Here is a 15,078-nt window from a genome sequence, read left to right as displayed (position 1 = left end):
CCTGTGATGCTTTGTCAGATTTACACACCAGGTACGTTGGTGTTGTGCTGATCAGCTGGATTATACGTAGACTTTAGACTTTTTAGAGGACAGAGCAAGGAGGTAACATTGGGGGCAACACACAATACAACATATAGACAGAAGTGTACACTTCTGAGAGACTAGTTAAACCTTAGAGGAAAAAAAAAGGTGCAATGTCCTCAGAAATATTCACATTTTCTACACTCATAAAAAACAACCTGCCTTTGATATCTCAAAATTAAAGATAATGACATAGTAATAACTTGAATGATTGAAGATGGTATTCTGTTGCCACCAAACCTTACTTAAGAGCACTTTTGGTCCTAACCAGATTTTTTTTTTTTTTACAGAAAGCTTCTAAATAAAATGTTATTATCACAGTGAATGGGTTACATGGGCCACCCTGTGATTTTTTTTTGCTCTAGCCCAGATTATAAATAGGAAAGTAAGAAGATTTGCCCGAAATGTAGGAGGATAAAGGAACTGAAATGTAAATCCCTGCAAAAACTCAAACTGAAACAATCCTCCATTCAGCGAAAGAGAATAGTGTAGCCCTCCTTCCTGATAATTTCTAATCGGCTACTAAATATGAGCATTGATTTCTCAGGGATATCAAAGTGACAGCTTCATCATTGCATGCCAAGGAAAGCCTATTACCACTGAGAAAATCCTAAAAAAAATATTCTGATTAAAAGCACAGCAGTCTCTTGAACTGTGCCCGGAAATATGAATAGTGAGCTAATGAAAGCAGTCCACCTACATCACAGAGTTTGGATCCAACTCTGCTCTGCTGGTGGATCTCGGTCCCTGACCGGCACCTCGTGAACCTCGGTGAAGTAGTGGAGTGTTTGTACGTAGCAGCTGTGAAGTCATTACCTCCTTCTCCCGCAGACAACGAGCAGCTGGCGAGGTCGGGAACCAACTGTCTGGAGAACCTGGTGATTCTGAACGGGGAGAAGTTCAGCCCCGAGGTGTGGAACATCACCTGCTCCTGTATGCTGGAGATCTTCCAAAACACCAGCCCTCACACGTGAGTCCACACACAGCGGCTGGACTCGGGTTCACTTACAGCTGCCTCAGATTCAGTCAAGTTAGACACATTAAACTGGTTGTAAGACAGAATGCTAATGAGAGAGAGTCATGGCTGCTGAATTTTAGTTACGGTGCTTTATTGCTGTGACAAGATGTAAATTTCAACACTCAATTCACAGTCTGTCTTGTTTGCTTTACACGTCAGTTTGTTGACATGGCGACCGGCTGGACAGGATGAAGAAACTGCTGATGGAAAACATTTTGTAAGAAAACAAATAAATTCACTCACAGACTAAACAACAATTATGTGCATCACCAGCAGCTGTACAGATGCTTTATGCATTCAGCCAATGAAAGGACAGGTTACATTCCCACTGTATCACAAGTCTGACACTGTCACTGTGGGTGGTGTTTTCATTCAGGAAGCCGATTTTGACACTCAGTCCCAGAGCAGCTATGACCGAGCTCTGTCTGAGAGAGGACACAGTCAGATGTCCAGCGACGACACCTGGAAGGGCAAGTCCAATGCTAGTGAGTACACAGCACACACACACACAAAGTCTGAAAAACTGTAATGGTGAAAAAAAACCTCTCGTATCTCATCTTTTGTCTCTAAACCTCATCTATGTTTTGTGCTGCAGGAGTTTCAGACCAGAAGCTGTTTGCTGGGCTGCTGATTAAATGTGTGGTTCAGCTGGAACTAATCCAGACCATCGACAACATCGTCTTCTTCCCGGCAACCAGCAAAAAAGAGGATGCTGAGAACATGGCTGCTGCACAGGTGGGTCACACCAGCTGCTGTCAGATTTTATATCCACATCGTCCTGTATTCAGTTGTGATCATCTTTTGCTATTTGAATTTGTGAAGATGATTCTGAGTGTTTGAGATTATATGAAGAGGTGATCAAATGTCAGATCAGACAGGGCACTGTTTTTTTAAAAATAGTTTTTAACTTTACAAAACTGTACAAAACATACCACAATAAGTGAATCAGTTTACACCTGGCTAAAATGATGTGTAACTTTGTTTCCCTGCAGCGAGACGCTCTGGAGGAGTCGGAGGCGGAGGGAGGGGGGATGGGCCCAGATCAGGGTATGTACCGACACATGACCTCTGCACACCTCTTCAAGCTACTGGACTGTCTGCTGGAGTCACACACCTTCGCCAAGGACTTCAATTCCAACAATGAACAGAGGACGGCGCTCTGGAGGGCAGGTAAATAGAACGGGGAAGTCCTCTGTTTAGTTACTTCTCTTCTTGGAGTTGTATCCATGCAGTGTATATGATAGAATGATTTTGAAAACGTGTCCAGATCATGTAACGTCAAATATCTCATTATCTTGAAAGGTCTCTTAATAATGACCTAATAAGGCACCATGTGTTCTCCTAGTTTTACAATGTGAGCTCAATCCTGAAAGCTCAGCACAACACTGTTGTTCCCTGACTGAAGACTGATGTTTTCTGTATTTGGTGAGCCGGGTCACAGAGAATGATCTGAACTGATCAGGTCTAACGTAGTTAGGTTTGCTTTATAAAACATGTCATTCTTACTAGAAACCATCTTTTTGAAAACATCTTGTCAAGAAGTTAAGCTTGTATTTGTACAAATTTGCTGCTGCTGCTGTCTTTATAACAGTAGGGAAATAGCAGGAAATAGGCCAAACCCAAACCAGGGGCGTTGTGCTGCATTCACTGCCTCAAACATCCAAATGTTTTGGCATTTTTGCCCTGATAGAGGACTAGAGAGGAAGTGAGGAGGGGAGAGAGAGAGTGACAGGCTAATGTGTAACGCAGGTTCCATGAATGTCTCAGTCCCACATCATGTGTCTTTACCACTAAGCACTGTGTTGTAGTTGTCTTCTTTTAAACAGTAATCATGTCTCTTCAATCTGTCAGGGTTTAAAGGAAAATCTAAGCCCAACCTGTTGAAGCAGGAAACCAGCAGCCTGGCCTGCAGCCTGAGGATCTTGTTCAGGATGTACTCTGACCCGCAGCTGCAGGACTCGTGGACCGACATCCAGACACGTCTGCTGCTGTAAGTACAGATCAGGGACCACTGCTGTGTTTTCAATAGTTACATACAAAATAATCATGTATGTCTGGCTTTGGGTACACAACACTTACATGTATCAGTGTGAGCTATTTATAGCTGGTTTTGGAAGTTGTTAAATAGAGGAGCAATATCATGTTGGTAATGTTGGAGTTAAATGAGATGAACACAAACATCAGATGTTGTCTGTTTATTCATATCAGCTACCAGGTATGGCAGTATCGTAATATTAGGGATGCACGATAACTATTGGCACAGATAATTATCAGCCCTATATTGACTGATAATTTCGGCATAATTATCAGCCAAAATACACAGATAAGTCCTATGATGACATTTTTTGCCGATTATTAGAACCAATTATAATTAGCTAACATCGCCTTGATTTTTGTTGATTTTTTGAAGAGTCATAACTGTTATTGTATTTATCTTGTTGTGATTACAGTAATGATGTTGGTTACCGGCACATTATTTGGTGAAGTCAGAGGCAGAGCTATAATATTAAATTAATCTTTCCTCACTACATCTTAGCCTTTCTTTACTTCAGGTGTGTGTATAATATATATAAACAATAAAACATTAAAAATGTTATTATCGGCATTGGTTATGAGAAGCAGGAAGTTATCTGTTATTGGTATCGGTGGGAAAAAGAGTTATGATATTGTTGGTAATAACTATCACTTAGTTAATAATTAAACCTTCAATAAATAAGCACCAACTACGCCATTTCCACAAAGTGCAGCACTGGTGTTTGTTTGGGGTTGAGTGGAGCTCATGTATTTATGAACTGTACACCATGTGTGTAGAATATATTGGCATGTAAGAGCTCGGTTACTGAGCAGAAGAATATGTACCAGTAGAGACCAGAAGTATGAGATAACTTTCTTAACCTTTTTTAAACCCAGGTTCAGGATGTGCAGTCTGGGCTTCCACTCCAGCATCATAATAATCATCATAGAGACCAACTTGTTCTGCGTACACGGTGTCTGAGAAGCAGCTGTGTTGTGTTGATGTTCATCCTCTCTTTGTGTGTGGTGTGGTCTCTCTCTCAGGGTGTGTAGTGAAGCTCTGGCCTACTTCATCAGTCTGACCTCAGAGAGCCACAGAGAGGCTTGGAACAGCCTGCTCATGCTGCTGCTCACCAGGACGCTACGGCTGCCCGATGACAAGGCAGGAACACACACACACACACACACACACACGAGACAAACACGCGCAGTTTACTCACAACTACACATTAGTCAGAAGACGGAGAGGACAGGACAAACAAACATTATGGAGGATCAGAAATTAAAGAGAGGCTTGCCATGGAAGGTTATTACGGTAGTTAAAAATGAACTGAATGGAAACAATAGGTGCTCTTTAGGTTGACCCTTTTGTATTTCCTCTCTTACTTTGTATTTTTGTTATTATTTGTATGCTGTGAGCTGTCACGTATGATTCACACACTCTCTGTGTGAGTGCATGATTCATGGATGATTCATGGCAGCCTGTGACTCAGGGTTTCTTTTCAGGGCATTTTAGGCCAAAACCGTAGCAGCGCTGAGTTAGAAAACAACCCAGCACGCAGCTTGAAGCAGTAGGAAATGTTGGTGTCGTGCTGCCAGCTTTAGAGGAAAATGCCAAAACGCCACACAAACCACTGCATCAACAAAAAAAAATGTAACAGTATTGTAAAAGGAGTGGTTGGCATCACTGTGTTGTGCAAGGCCTGCTGTGAATTTTGGGAAAGTCTTTGTGCTACAAATCGTGTTTATTTGCTTGAATGTAATTTCGTAATTCAGTGAAATTGCCATGAAAGCAGAAAAATACAGAGAAATCATACATCAGCCAGGACAGAAATGGCTTCAGCGCACAGTTTAACTCCCTGCTGTGAACTCTGTGTCCTCCAGCAGCGCCCACACATCCCAGAGCAGCCGCCCTTCTTCTGTCTGTTGTGAACAAAAAATATGTTCGGATACGCTGCCTACATCTTTTTGGGGCTGAAACGCATACATATATCTCTTTGCTGCCCATTTACATTTTCTCACCCTCTCCTCCTCTTCCAGTTCAAGCCCCATGCCTCTTGCTACTACCCCCATCTGTGTGAAATGATGCAGTTCGACCTGATCCCCGAGCTGCGGGCCGTCCTCAGACGTTTCTTCCTGCGCATCGGCTCCGTCTTCCGCATCGCTGCTCCCGAGGGGGCGACCGCCCGGACTCCTGCGTCCTAGATCGGGGTGTGGCACAGGAACAAGTGGATGGGACGGATGGGAGAAACTGGAGATGATGGGAGACGTTGACGTATTAAAAGAGACTTTTCCCCCTTTCTGAGACTGGAACAGATTACAGCGGGGGGGGGGGGGGCTACAATCTGAGGAGGAAGATGACAAAGACTGTAGCTTTTCTCTCAGTTCAGGACTCTGCATTCAAGTGTTCAGCTTTTCTACTAATGCACCCAGCTGGTAGAGGAGTCTTCACCTTGTCCTTCCTCCCTTCTTCTCTCTCGGGGATGAACAGCACTGTGACCAGCACTCTCTGCTGACTGTTGTCATTCATCATCCCCCCACCCGACTCATCTCAATCTGTAATGACTAGAAAAGAACTGTAAACAAATAATTTATTGATATTGTTGCGAACCCTGTACCTGATTTTTAAAAAAATACTTAACACAAAAGTATATCTACATGCTGAAAGCAATTGAACTTATACCATTGAATTTGATGAACCTTACATTTGCCCTATTTGCGAAAATCTCCTTGGCCGCCTGTGCCTGTTAGAAAAATGATGACACCATCAGTGTCACCCTTATTGTGAGTTTGGTGATCTAATCAAAAATGTGTTATGGTATCTGAACCCTCATGTATCAATACCCATCCCAAAGCCTTGTTTGTCACTTTTAATGTTTATGTTCAGTCTTATTATTTGTGTGTTACCCAGAAGCGGGCTGTTGCCATCGCATCTGACAACAATCTGCATCTCTTACAACACTATCAAAGATACAATGCAGCTTTGTTTGGGATGGCTTTGCTCTGTGTGACACTGCCGTCCTGTCGTCTTTATCGTTCTTGCCTGTCAGTGAGATTTTACGACTTATTTATTTTGCTCATTTTCTTTTATTTGTTATGTGATTATTTTTTTCAGGATAATGGCTGGTTTACAATGAAAGGTTGGTGGAAAGACTGGCTGCTTCCCGCTGCCATTTATTCCTTCATGTGTTGACCCACTAAGCCTTACACTGAAGGACTTAACTTGGAGTCAGCTCCTCTTGGCTTTAGCATTACAGCTGGCTTAGGAAACCTTCCACTAACCCATCGATTGGCCCTGTAATGTTGCACAGTGGTTGTTTGTTTCCCCCCCACACGCTTTTGCACATCTGTTGCAGACTTGTATTAACACCACCCAGCGGACCAACTTTCTCTGAATGGTTGGAGCGCCCATCAGTGTTGTCAGATTCAACAGTAGAGTTCAGCCACAGAAGGATTTAGGAACGGAGCACAACCAAAGCTCGACTCTGACAGAGATACTGAAATCTCTGCATCCTGGATCCTTTGTAGTCTATTCCATGCCTTTTTAAAGAAGGATGTATGTAATTATTTAAAGTGCATTTAAATATTTTTTGAGAAGCATTCCTTCCCTCGCAACTATGGATGTCTACTTTTCTTCCCTACAGCAAGGGAATATATAAATATATATATACAGTGAATGAAAAAGGCAGACTGTAAAGTTTTCAATGTAAGATACATAGAAATGAAAGTGCTATACGGTTCTATACATAATATTGTGATGTAATCTTCCAAGCATTTGGTGAAGTAATCAATAAACCTGAATTCTGATCCACTCCAGTCACAATTGATTCAGTTTTAAAGTGAACAGTTTGGTCAAACACAGGTGCAGCAAATAACATTAACGACTGCTGCAATCATGCGCACTATCTCATTAATTAATATCACCTGCTAAACCTGAAAGTGAAAATGTGAGTTGCTCAGGGGCACTGAAGCCAGTTTTAGCCCTGCAACATTTGCATCACAGTCTCTTTAATCACAGGTCAAACTCAGACTCATATTTGCATTTAAAATGAACCATAGTTGCAAACTGTAAATGTGGAGGAATAATTTCCAGCGCGTCTATACAAAGATGACCAGAGCGTGGCGCTGTGCCCACACTGGTAGCCGTCCTGACCTCGCGCTAGTTTTTTGGGGTAACAAAGGTTACCATGGAGACCTCTCGCATCCTTTGTTTGGCCAACCAAAGTGGAGTAATGCCTGACAGCTGCTCCACGGATTCCCGTTAAGAAAGTGCCATGTTTAGTCCACAAACCAGTGAGTAGACAGACAGACAGACGAGCATGAATGAGTTGGAGTCAACCGCCGAGTTAAATAATTAACGCCGGAGGCTCCGACAACATGAACCAGATGAGTTTTAGCTAACGTTAGTTAGCGCTAATGCTAAACTGGGACGCTCTTCCCTGCTAACACCGGCTCGTTGTCGGGTCAAAACAGGGAGCGACTCATAAATACCACTGTCCCGTGTGAAGACAACTCATTTTCTCCCTATTGCTGCTGTTGCAGAGTGTTGACGCTGGACGAGGCTGCCGTCTCCGGCTGTTCTCCGGCTGCTGACTCGCTGAGGTTACGTAGGGAGCGTAGCTGTGGGCGGATCTGCTGTAGCCAGTAGCTAGCCAGGCAGGCTAGCAATGACGGATGGGATTATTCCTGCCGGGGTCTGGATTCTGAGCCACCAGACATGATTTTATGGAGACCACCATACAAGTAAGAGCTCCCGGTCAATTAACGAATGTATTTCCAGAGGGGGGATGCGTTCTTAGCATTTTGCGGGATCGTGAGAGGAGTAATGGTAGGAAAAAGGTGGCTTTTCCTCTCAGGATCCAGCCTAGGGAAGGCGGTCGAAGGATTTGAAAGAATGCGTAACCACAATTATGTTTCCTGCTAGCTTTTTTCCTCAAATGTCATCCTGCTTAATGCGAAGTGCACACGTCCACTGTGCTTAATGATTTAGCCGGTGCAAATACACCGTTGCTGGGGTGTACAAGCGTACTGGGAGCGACTACAGCAAGAATCAGTAGGTTAATATGATAGTGACAGCCATCTTCAGCAGCCACCTACAGTAACGATAGTACAGACGGGGCTGGATGTGTGTGTATGTTTGTGTATGTGTGTGTAATGATTTGGTTATAAATTAGTTTTTTCAAATGCTGATCACGGGTGTGGTGAAGTGTGTTTAAAGCTGCAGCTTAGGGTGGTGTCGCAAAGTGGAATTTTTATGCGGTGTGATTAAAGGTCCTTGCCCAGTGTTTATGACAGGAGACTGGGATGGCTTTGCTGCCTTCAGGGGCTCGCACTAAGCCCGTTCATCCGCGAGTAAATTCAATTTGAGAAATGTGCTTCTTCTTTTTTTTGATTGGAATTAGAAAACGTGTGGGATGATCAAAAAACAAAAACAGTAAAAAAGCACAGTTGGACAGCAGTGACGGGGCTAGAAAGGAGGAATGCGGCAGGCAGTCGTGTCGTTTATGTTTTGGTTAATACCCTAAACAAAATGTATGTGACAGATAAAATGTGAACAAAAGGGTGACAATGACGTCCCGTACTAGGTTATTATACACACAATCGGGAAAAAAATTAAACCGGTGTCTGTAATTGTTGCTAACACTGTTTACTTACAGTTCATAATGTAGGATAGAAAACACAGCGTTTTGTTAGGGGTTATTTTTACCAGATGGAGTTTTTCCACTGGGTTTTTAAAAGCCAGAACAGCGATCGTGAGCCACATATTCAGACATCTCTGAAGGCGTCTCTGTTACGTAATAGGAGGGCGGGCTGGGCATGCAAAAGAGACGTGGGAGGAAACGTTCAAACACTCCTTCACACAAAGTGGCTATCTTACATTCTTGGATTTTGACAGCTTTTTGCACCAACACACACAGACTGACATCCGATTTCGGGACGTTTTTCCAGAAGGACACGGTGATCGAACCGAGAATAACTCCATGTGATTTTTATTTATTACTCAGTACAGCTGGTAAGACGCTCACGCTGTTCTTTCTATCTTTTATATAGCCGTCATATCTGATTAACTATGAGAGTGGATGTAAACTGATGTTAAACGTGGAGGTGTAGGTAGATAAGTGACACGACCAGCACGTACAGAGGCTGTGTGTCGCTCCTGCAGCCTCGGCTTGGTTTATCTGTAACTTACAGTCCAGATTCCACCATAATAAACACGACCTCGGCCTCCCGCTTGTTTTAATTTAGTTAATATTTGAACGATTGTCATGGTGAATGTTGCGTTCAGGTGCCACATTTCGTCGCGACTCGCTGGTATTCCTGTAGGAGCTGCTGTGTGGTGTTTACATCAGTGCTTGGGCTTTTAAAACGCGAGCCACGTGCTGGGAGCTTGGGACCATGTGGCCATTGTAAACACTGCTGCCTTGTGGCTCTTTATCTGCCATGAGAGGCAGTTTCTGGTCCGTTTGAGTGAGATCAGATTAAATGTAGGCTGTGTAAATCCAGGATTTATTTATTTATTTGGGTTTATTTGGGCTTGATAGAACTACAGTCGTTTGTTTGCTCAGGAGTAGCGTCAGTAGAGTCTGAATCAGACTTCTATTGTGCTGTTAGAGGGAGTAGTTGTACTTACTATTATGTAATGCCACCAGCAGTATTTGCATGGAGCTCCCCTCTTTGCCTCACATACTAATTATTGGGTGCAACAACTTATCATCTTAAATGTCAGTATGGTTAAAAGGTCAGGTTCTTGTGTGATAACCAGCAGACAGTTTGGGATCACCTATAGGTCATCTTCCTCCCACATCTTTTTGTGTGGACCAGTTCGGGACAGTGACAGCAGTGGATGAGGGAATGGCTTTGTCAGACAGCCGCCTACTCACATCGTCCTTTGTTTCAGGGATGTCGACTCACTTAGAGTCAATGTATTGGCCTCAGGTGGACATACATCTTGGATGAAGTAAATGTTTTGTATTCACTTTAGTAATAAACTTAGGTTTGGGTTTGTGGTGTGAAAGATGATTGTTTCTTGGGCAGGAATATATGCTTATTTCATAGCAATCAATGTTAGGATTATTATCTGACTATTAATTATTCAGAGCACCTATTAATTATTAGCCTGTTAATCACTTGAATGTCAAATGAAAAATGAAATAGAAAATTTCTCAGCAGTTTCCTGTCGTAAATGCCTGTTTTGCCTGGCCAACTGTTCCATACTCAATTCACCATTGCTCAAAACGGAGTCATGCAGCTAATGCTCACAAAGGACAAAATGACTGTGGCAATGTTTGAGATTTTAATGACTTAAATTATTAAGTGTTTATAAAAAAAGACTTTTAATTTTAATTGGACATGTCAGCTGTTTCCTTTATAATGGTATAATGATCTTAGCCTTATAGGAATTGCATTTGACTTCTAATCAGCCAATCAATATCTCTCTATCTGTCTTCGTGACACATTTTCAACATATTAACCATCACAACTATTCTGTTTTTTGTCTCTTAAAAACTGTTCTGTGCCTTTATTTTTGAATCTCTCCCATCTGACCCTGTCGAACAGATGTGAAATAGAGGGCTTATTCATATGTGGCAATCTGAACACCCCTGCAACTGCGGGTTTCATACATCAATGTGAAACCACAGAATTTCTCAAGAAATTGTTAAATATAATTGTCAATATATTTCCTGACTTTGAGTTCATTAGAAGTTCACTGCATTACAGTATGTACACAGGAACTACATTGTGAGCAAACTAGACTCCTTTATTTGTTCACTGAGACAGCTCATTCCACAGTCAGGTAAACAAGACAAAATGTACAGCTGAAGTGGTGAAAAAAGGTGGCCAATATCTACTATATGGTGCATGTAGTCTTATAATGTTGATGTATTTAAAAAAAGAAAAGAAGTGTCGTTAATTACATATCTGAGAACAGAGATAATGATGATGACTTGTTTGTTTGGAAGCGGCAAGTGTTGGAGAAAAGTTATTTTTACTGTATTTGGAGACACAAGCGCATGATGTGGCAGTAGAGCAGTGTGTGTGTGAGTGTGTGTGACGGTAACAAAGACAATGTGGAGCTGAGATAAACAAAGTGTCTCAAAGCTCAGATTAGAGGTCAGAGGTCACTGATTGGGAGATGACCACTGTCTCCAGGGACCCTCGGGCCAGACTGTCCCTCTGATCTCTCCTCACCTAAACGTCACCTTCCTCACACCACCACTCACTTTGTCTCTCTGGGTGTCCCTTGTCCTCTCACTCTTTAACACACTCTCACTCACACACTCATACACACACACACAAAAATTCGCTCTACCATCGTCTCATTAATATCAATGCCATCTGCTCCATATGTAACAGCCCAATTAGAGAGATGCACTTTGACCCTACCTGTCCAAATTTAATTTGGAAGTCTACAGCCGTCCCTGCACACTCCCCCCGTCCCCACACACATATAATCACACTGCATGCGTATAGGCTGTCCAGACTTTGACCTTTTATTATTGTCTCTTTACAGGGCCTGAGCTGATTTGTCAGCCTTGTGTAGGTTTGGTTTTCAACCCCCAAGTGTCCTCTGCATATCAGTGGACCATGGTGATCTGAACGCAGGGAGAAAGCCTGGCACAGTGTGTGTTCACTCTTAACACAGGAAAGGCCTGACCGCCAGAGGAGCAGAGACGGACCGAAGCAAAGAGAAGAATCTAATTTAAACACAAAATGTCTCAAAACAGAGAACTGGTGGTTTTCTACATAACGTATAAACTCTCCCAGCGAAACTATCCTCTCACGCACATGGAGCTCAATGAGTCTCCCAACAGGACTGACGGGGGGGAGGCAGGGTTGGCGGACGAACAGCGGACAGAGACGCACGCCAACGGGACCTCTAACGGCACAAGTCCAGGAGCCCGTCCCGAGTCCCCGCAGCGGCAGCAACGGTTGCCGTCCACGACGAGCCTGGACGCCGTGAAAGAGGCCCTCCGGGACTCGGCCAACGAGTTCGAGCTGCGATACTCCCGCGCCTTCAGCGACCTGCACAACCAGCTTCACATCACGCCGGCCACGGCCTACCAGAGCTTCGCAAACGTGATGGACGAGGTGTTCCGGGACGGCTTCAACTGGGGCCGCATCATAGGGCTTTTCGTGTTCGGCGGGGCGCTCTGCGTGGAGTGCGTGGAGAAGGAGATGAGTCCGCTGGTGGGCAGGATCGTGGAGTGGATGACCGTCTACCTGGACAACCGCATCCAGCCCTGGATCCAGAGCCAAGGAGGATGGGTGAGTCTCTCACACACACAACGCCGTCTGTTTGTGTTACAGTACAGGGTTCAGTTATATGGGGAACACAAGATGAGCTCCGACTAGTGGGCTTAGGGCTATTTCTAGAAATGTGTATGGACACCAATGGCTTGTGCCGATTTGATTGTATCAACAATGGTTTGGTTGTGTGTGGGATTTAAAATGTGGTTCTCTATCACACTTGCTGTTAAGACCAGATTTGCTCAAGTCTGTAGATGTCTTTTATGCATCATGTGCCAGTTGGTCAGCCGTGTCTCTGTCTGAACAGTGAGGCTTGATTATCTGCATGAACTGTCCTCAAGTGACACCGTGTCATTGGTTGAGAGTAGGATCCAACTGATATGAGATTTCTGGGGCCAATACTGATGTAAGGGAGGGAAAAAACCCAATAATCAGTTAAATAGCCAATATTCCCCATGTTTACAAAAACAAACAAGTATCTCTTAGATGTTTTGGAGGCACAACATTTTACCATTTGACAATAAATTACTTTTGTCATCAGCGCAGCACTGTGGTGAACTCTTGGAAATGTTAATACAATGAATAAAAATAACTAGGAAAAGGTCTAAAGCCTACAGTGAATAATTACACACTTGTCAGTCCTGCAGTTGTGTGGAGCAAACCTAGATAAATGAGGGAAGCACAAACAGGGAAGCAAGTGGATCAACCGATGAAGGGCGTTATATCTAAATTAAAGCCAGACAGTTATCAGTTCACCTGCAAAGTTTGAAGGCACAAAAAAAGTGTTTGCATTGGTTCTTGGCCAATAGGTAAGATACTGATACTGATACGCCTGATAGAGGCTCACATCAGCCCATTTAATTATGAACTTAGAACATACCGGTAGTTCTTTGTTTAATGTTTGTTGTGACTTGGCTTATGCAGGTGGCCCCAGATATGCCCGTATGACTACATTTAAATTCTATCAGCCTCCATGAGATTATGACATGGCACAGGGGTGGGGCTGGATCTGTGGGCAGTGGAGGAGATAAAAGTTCAGATATGATGATAATAATAATAATAATGGAGCAGAAAAAAAGGCACCGCACAGCATTTGGAAAACCATCTGTGCTTTAAACGGTAAAAACATCATGTATGTTTGTGTGGTCAGCAGCTGGTTCAGCTGTTCTCTAATTGATCAGCAGCATGGAGCTCAATGAGCTGAATCGAAGTGGGAGCTTAACAGGCTACATCAGGGCTTTGTAGCTCTCTGCCTGGGGATCGAAGTTCTCTCATCACAGGGTGGGATGAAGTCCAGGGCTTTTACAGATAGCCCTTTGTTTTACTCCGGTCAGTTGATTGGCTGTTTTTTCCCCCCCTATCTGTCCATTTCTGTTCTCCTCCTCTGCCCCTTGTCCACTCGTCTGTTATGTTCTCCAAGACAGCTGCATGCAGATGAAAGCTCCATGTTTTCTTTTGTTTTTTTTCCGGGGTCAGTTTAAAGTGAGGCGCCCTGGTCCTGTATATCACAAGCGTGTGTGTGTGTGTGTGTGTGTGTGTGTGTGTGTGTAGTACAGTGAACTCTTCCAGGACAGTTAAGGTCAGCTCTTTTCCTTTGTGCCCGCCATTTGATGGTATGAAGGAGAGCGGGAGCGAGGGGAGGGGCTGTTTATAGTCACTGCAGTGCTGTATAACACCAGGTCAAGGGTTGATCCTATGGAAACCGACATACCATTGGCTGAGCAGCGTACCTAGAAGGATATCCAACCGGGCAGACCATGCCGTGGTACGCTGTACATGATTTATTCACCGTTTTGAAAAGTCCATCTCCACTGCATTGGCTTGATTTGGTAGCATCGTCCGTTGTAATGACAGTCTCAGATTCCTACTGATGTCCAAGATGTCTTGAATGCATTAACCTACATTCTCTACAGTGTGGCTTTTCTTGAGCTCCTTTTGTCTTGAGTACGGAGTCCTGCATTTTCCAATCATCTCAAACGAAGTGGGTTGTTACTGTGACATAGGATGCTGTTGCTAGGGAGTTCTGCCCATCTGTGGCAAGAGCCACATCTTTGTCTTTGGGTAATTCCTCGTATTTTGTCTGAGGTACTGCTGTAGATTCCTACGATTCTGTCCGTCATCATTTCTCAGACATGAATTCAGCACCTTGGTTCCACCTGCTGACAGGTTTCTTCATGTAAGCCTCTGGTGCTGCACAGTGAGCGTGTGACGGGCGGTGTGAAACATGACTCAAGACATGACTGTTTGGGTGGAGTGGTGAGCATCATACTCATATTTTGTACATGTGCCCTCAGGTTGATGATGCTGGAGCGGCTGCCTAATTGTTACAGAGCTTTAATGCAATTTAATCTTGTGCTTCCACTATTTTGCCAACTACTGTCAAAAAATCCGAAGTATTTCCAAGCTGGTGCCTCAACTGTCTCTGCAGCCGGGTTGGGTTGTGATCTCTCTGCTGCTGTCAACACGGGCTATTTTCTCATTTTGACTGGCATTTATTTTCACTCAATGAAAATATCATTGAGCGGCTCCAGTCCTGTCTGTCATCTAATACATTCAGCCTTGGCCAAAGCAGACAGCTGCGGAAGTGCCGCTTGTTTGTTCATTTATTTATTCTTACAGTCGAATATTTAAAAAAAACTCAACACATAATAGAATTCAGAATAACCCCTGACAGCCTTACTGGCAGCACAGCACAGAAATCCCATCTTACATGTGTC

General features: G+C 43.6%; 2 protein-coding genes across 4 annotated transcripts in view; both read left to right on the top strand.

The window, feature by feature from the left end:
* Positions 1 to 6,921, top strand: part of arfgef2 (ADP-ribosylation factor guanine nucleotide-exchange factor 2 (brefeldin A-inhibited)) — a 29,014-nt gene extending 22,093 nt beyond the window's left edge. For both annotated transcript variants that reach the window (XM_085781076.1, XM_085781077.1), the window contains exons 32-39: positions 913 to 1,051; positions 1,259 to 1,316; positions 1,476 to 1,584; positions 1,695 to 1,834; positions 2,092 to 2,269; positions 2,951 to 3,089; positions 4,157 to 4,274; positions 5,153 to 6,921. In XM_085781076.1, the coding sequence (XP_085637202.1) occupies positions 913 to 1,051; positions 1,259 to 1,316; positions 1,476 to 1,584; positions 1,695 to 1,834; positions 2,092 to 2,269; positions 2,951 to 3,089; positions 4,157 to 4,274; positions 5,153 to 5,317 (1,046 nt within the window). In that variant the 3' untranslated portion in view covers positions 5,318 to 6,921. The remainder of the gene's footprint in view (positions 1 to 912; positions 1,052 to 1,258; positions 1,317 to 1,475; positions 1,585 to 1,694; positions 1,835 to 2,091; positions 2,270 to 2,950; positions 3,090 to 4,156; positions 4,275 to 5,152) is intronic.
* An 841-nt stretch (positions 6,922 to 7,762) lies between these two features.
* bcl2l1 (BCL2 like 1) overlaps positions 7,763 to 15,078 on the top strand; it is a 33,899-nt gene continuing 26,583 nt past the window's right edge. Inside the window, exons 1-2 of one of the 2 annotated variants that reach the window (XM_085781091.1) lie at positions 7,763 to 7,855; positions 11,625 to 12,379. In XM_085781091.1, the coding sequence (XP_085637217.1) occupies positions 11,825 to 12,379 (555 nt within the window). In that variant the 5' untranslated portion in view covers positions 7,763 to 7,855; positions 11,625 to 11,824. Of the gene's footprint in view, positions 9,126 to 11,624; positions 12,380 to 15,078 lie in introns of both variants that reach the window. The other variant, XM_085781090.1, reaches the window with a different exon arrangement.

The sequence above is a fragment of the Trachurus japonicus genome, chromosome 7, assembly GCF_045865225.1.
Source record: "Trachurus japonicus isolate A0001 chromosome 7, Traja_1.0".
Lineage (NCBI taxonomy): Eukaryota > Metazoa > Chordata > Actinopteri > Carangiformes > Carangidae > Trachurus > Trachurus japonicus.
The sequence above is the reverse complement of the archived record's forward strand: the minus strand, read 5'-3'. Positions and strand labels throughout refer to the sequence as shown.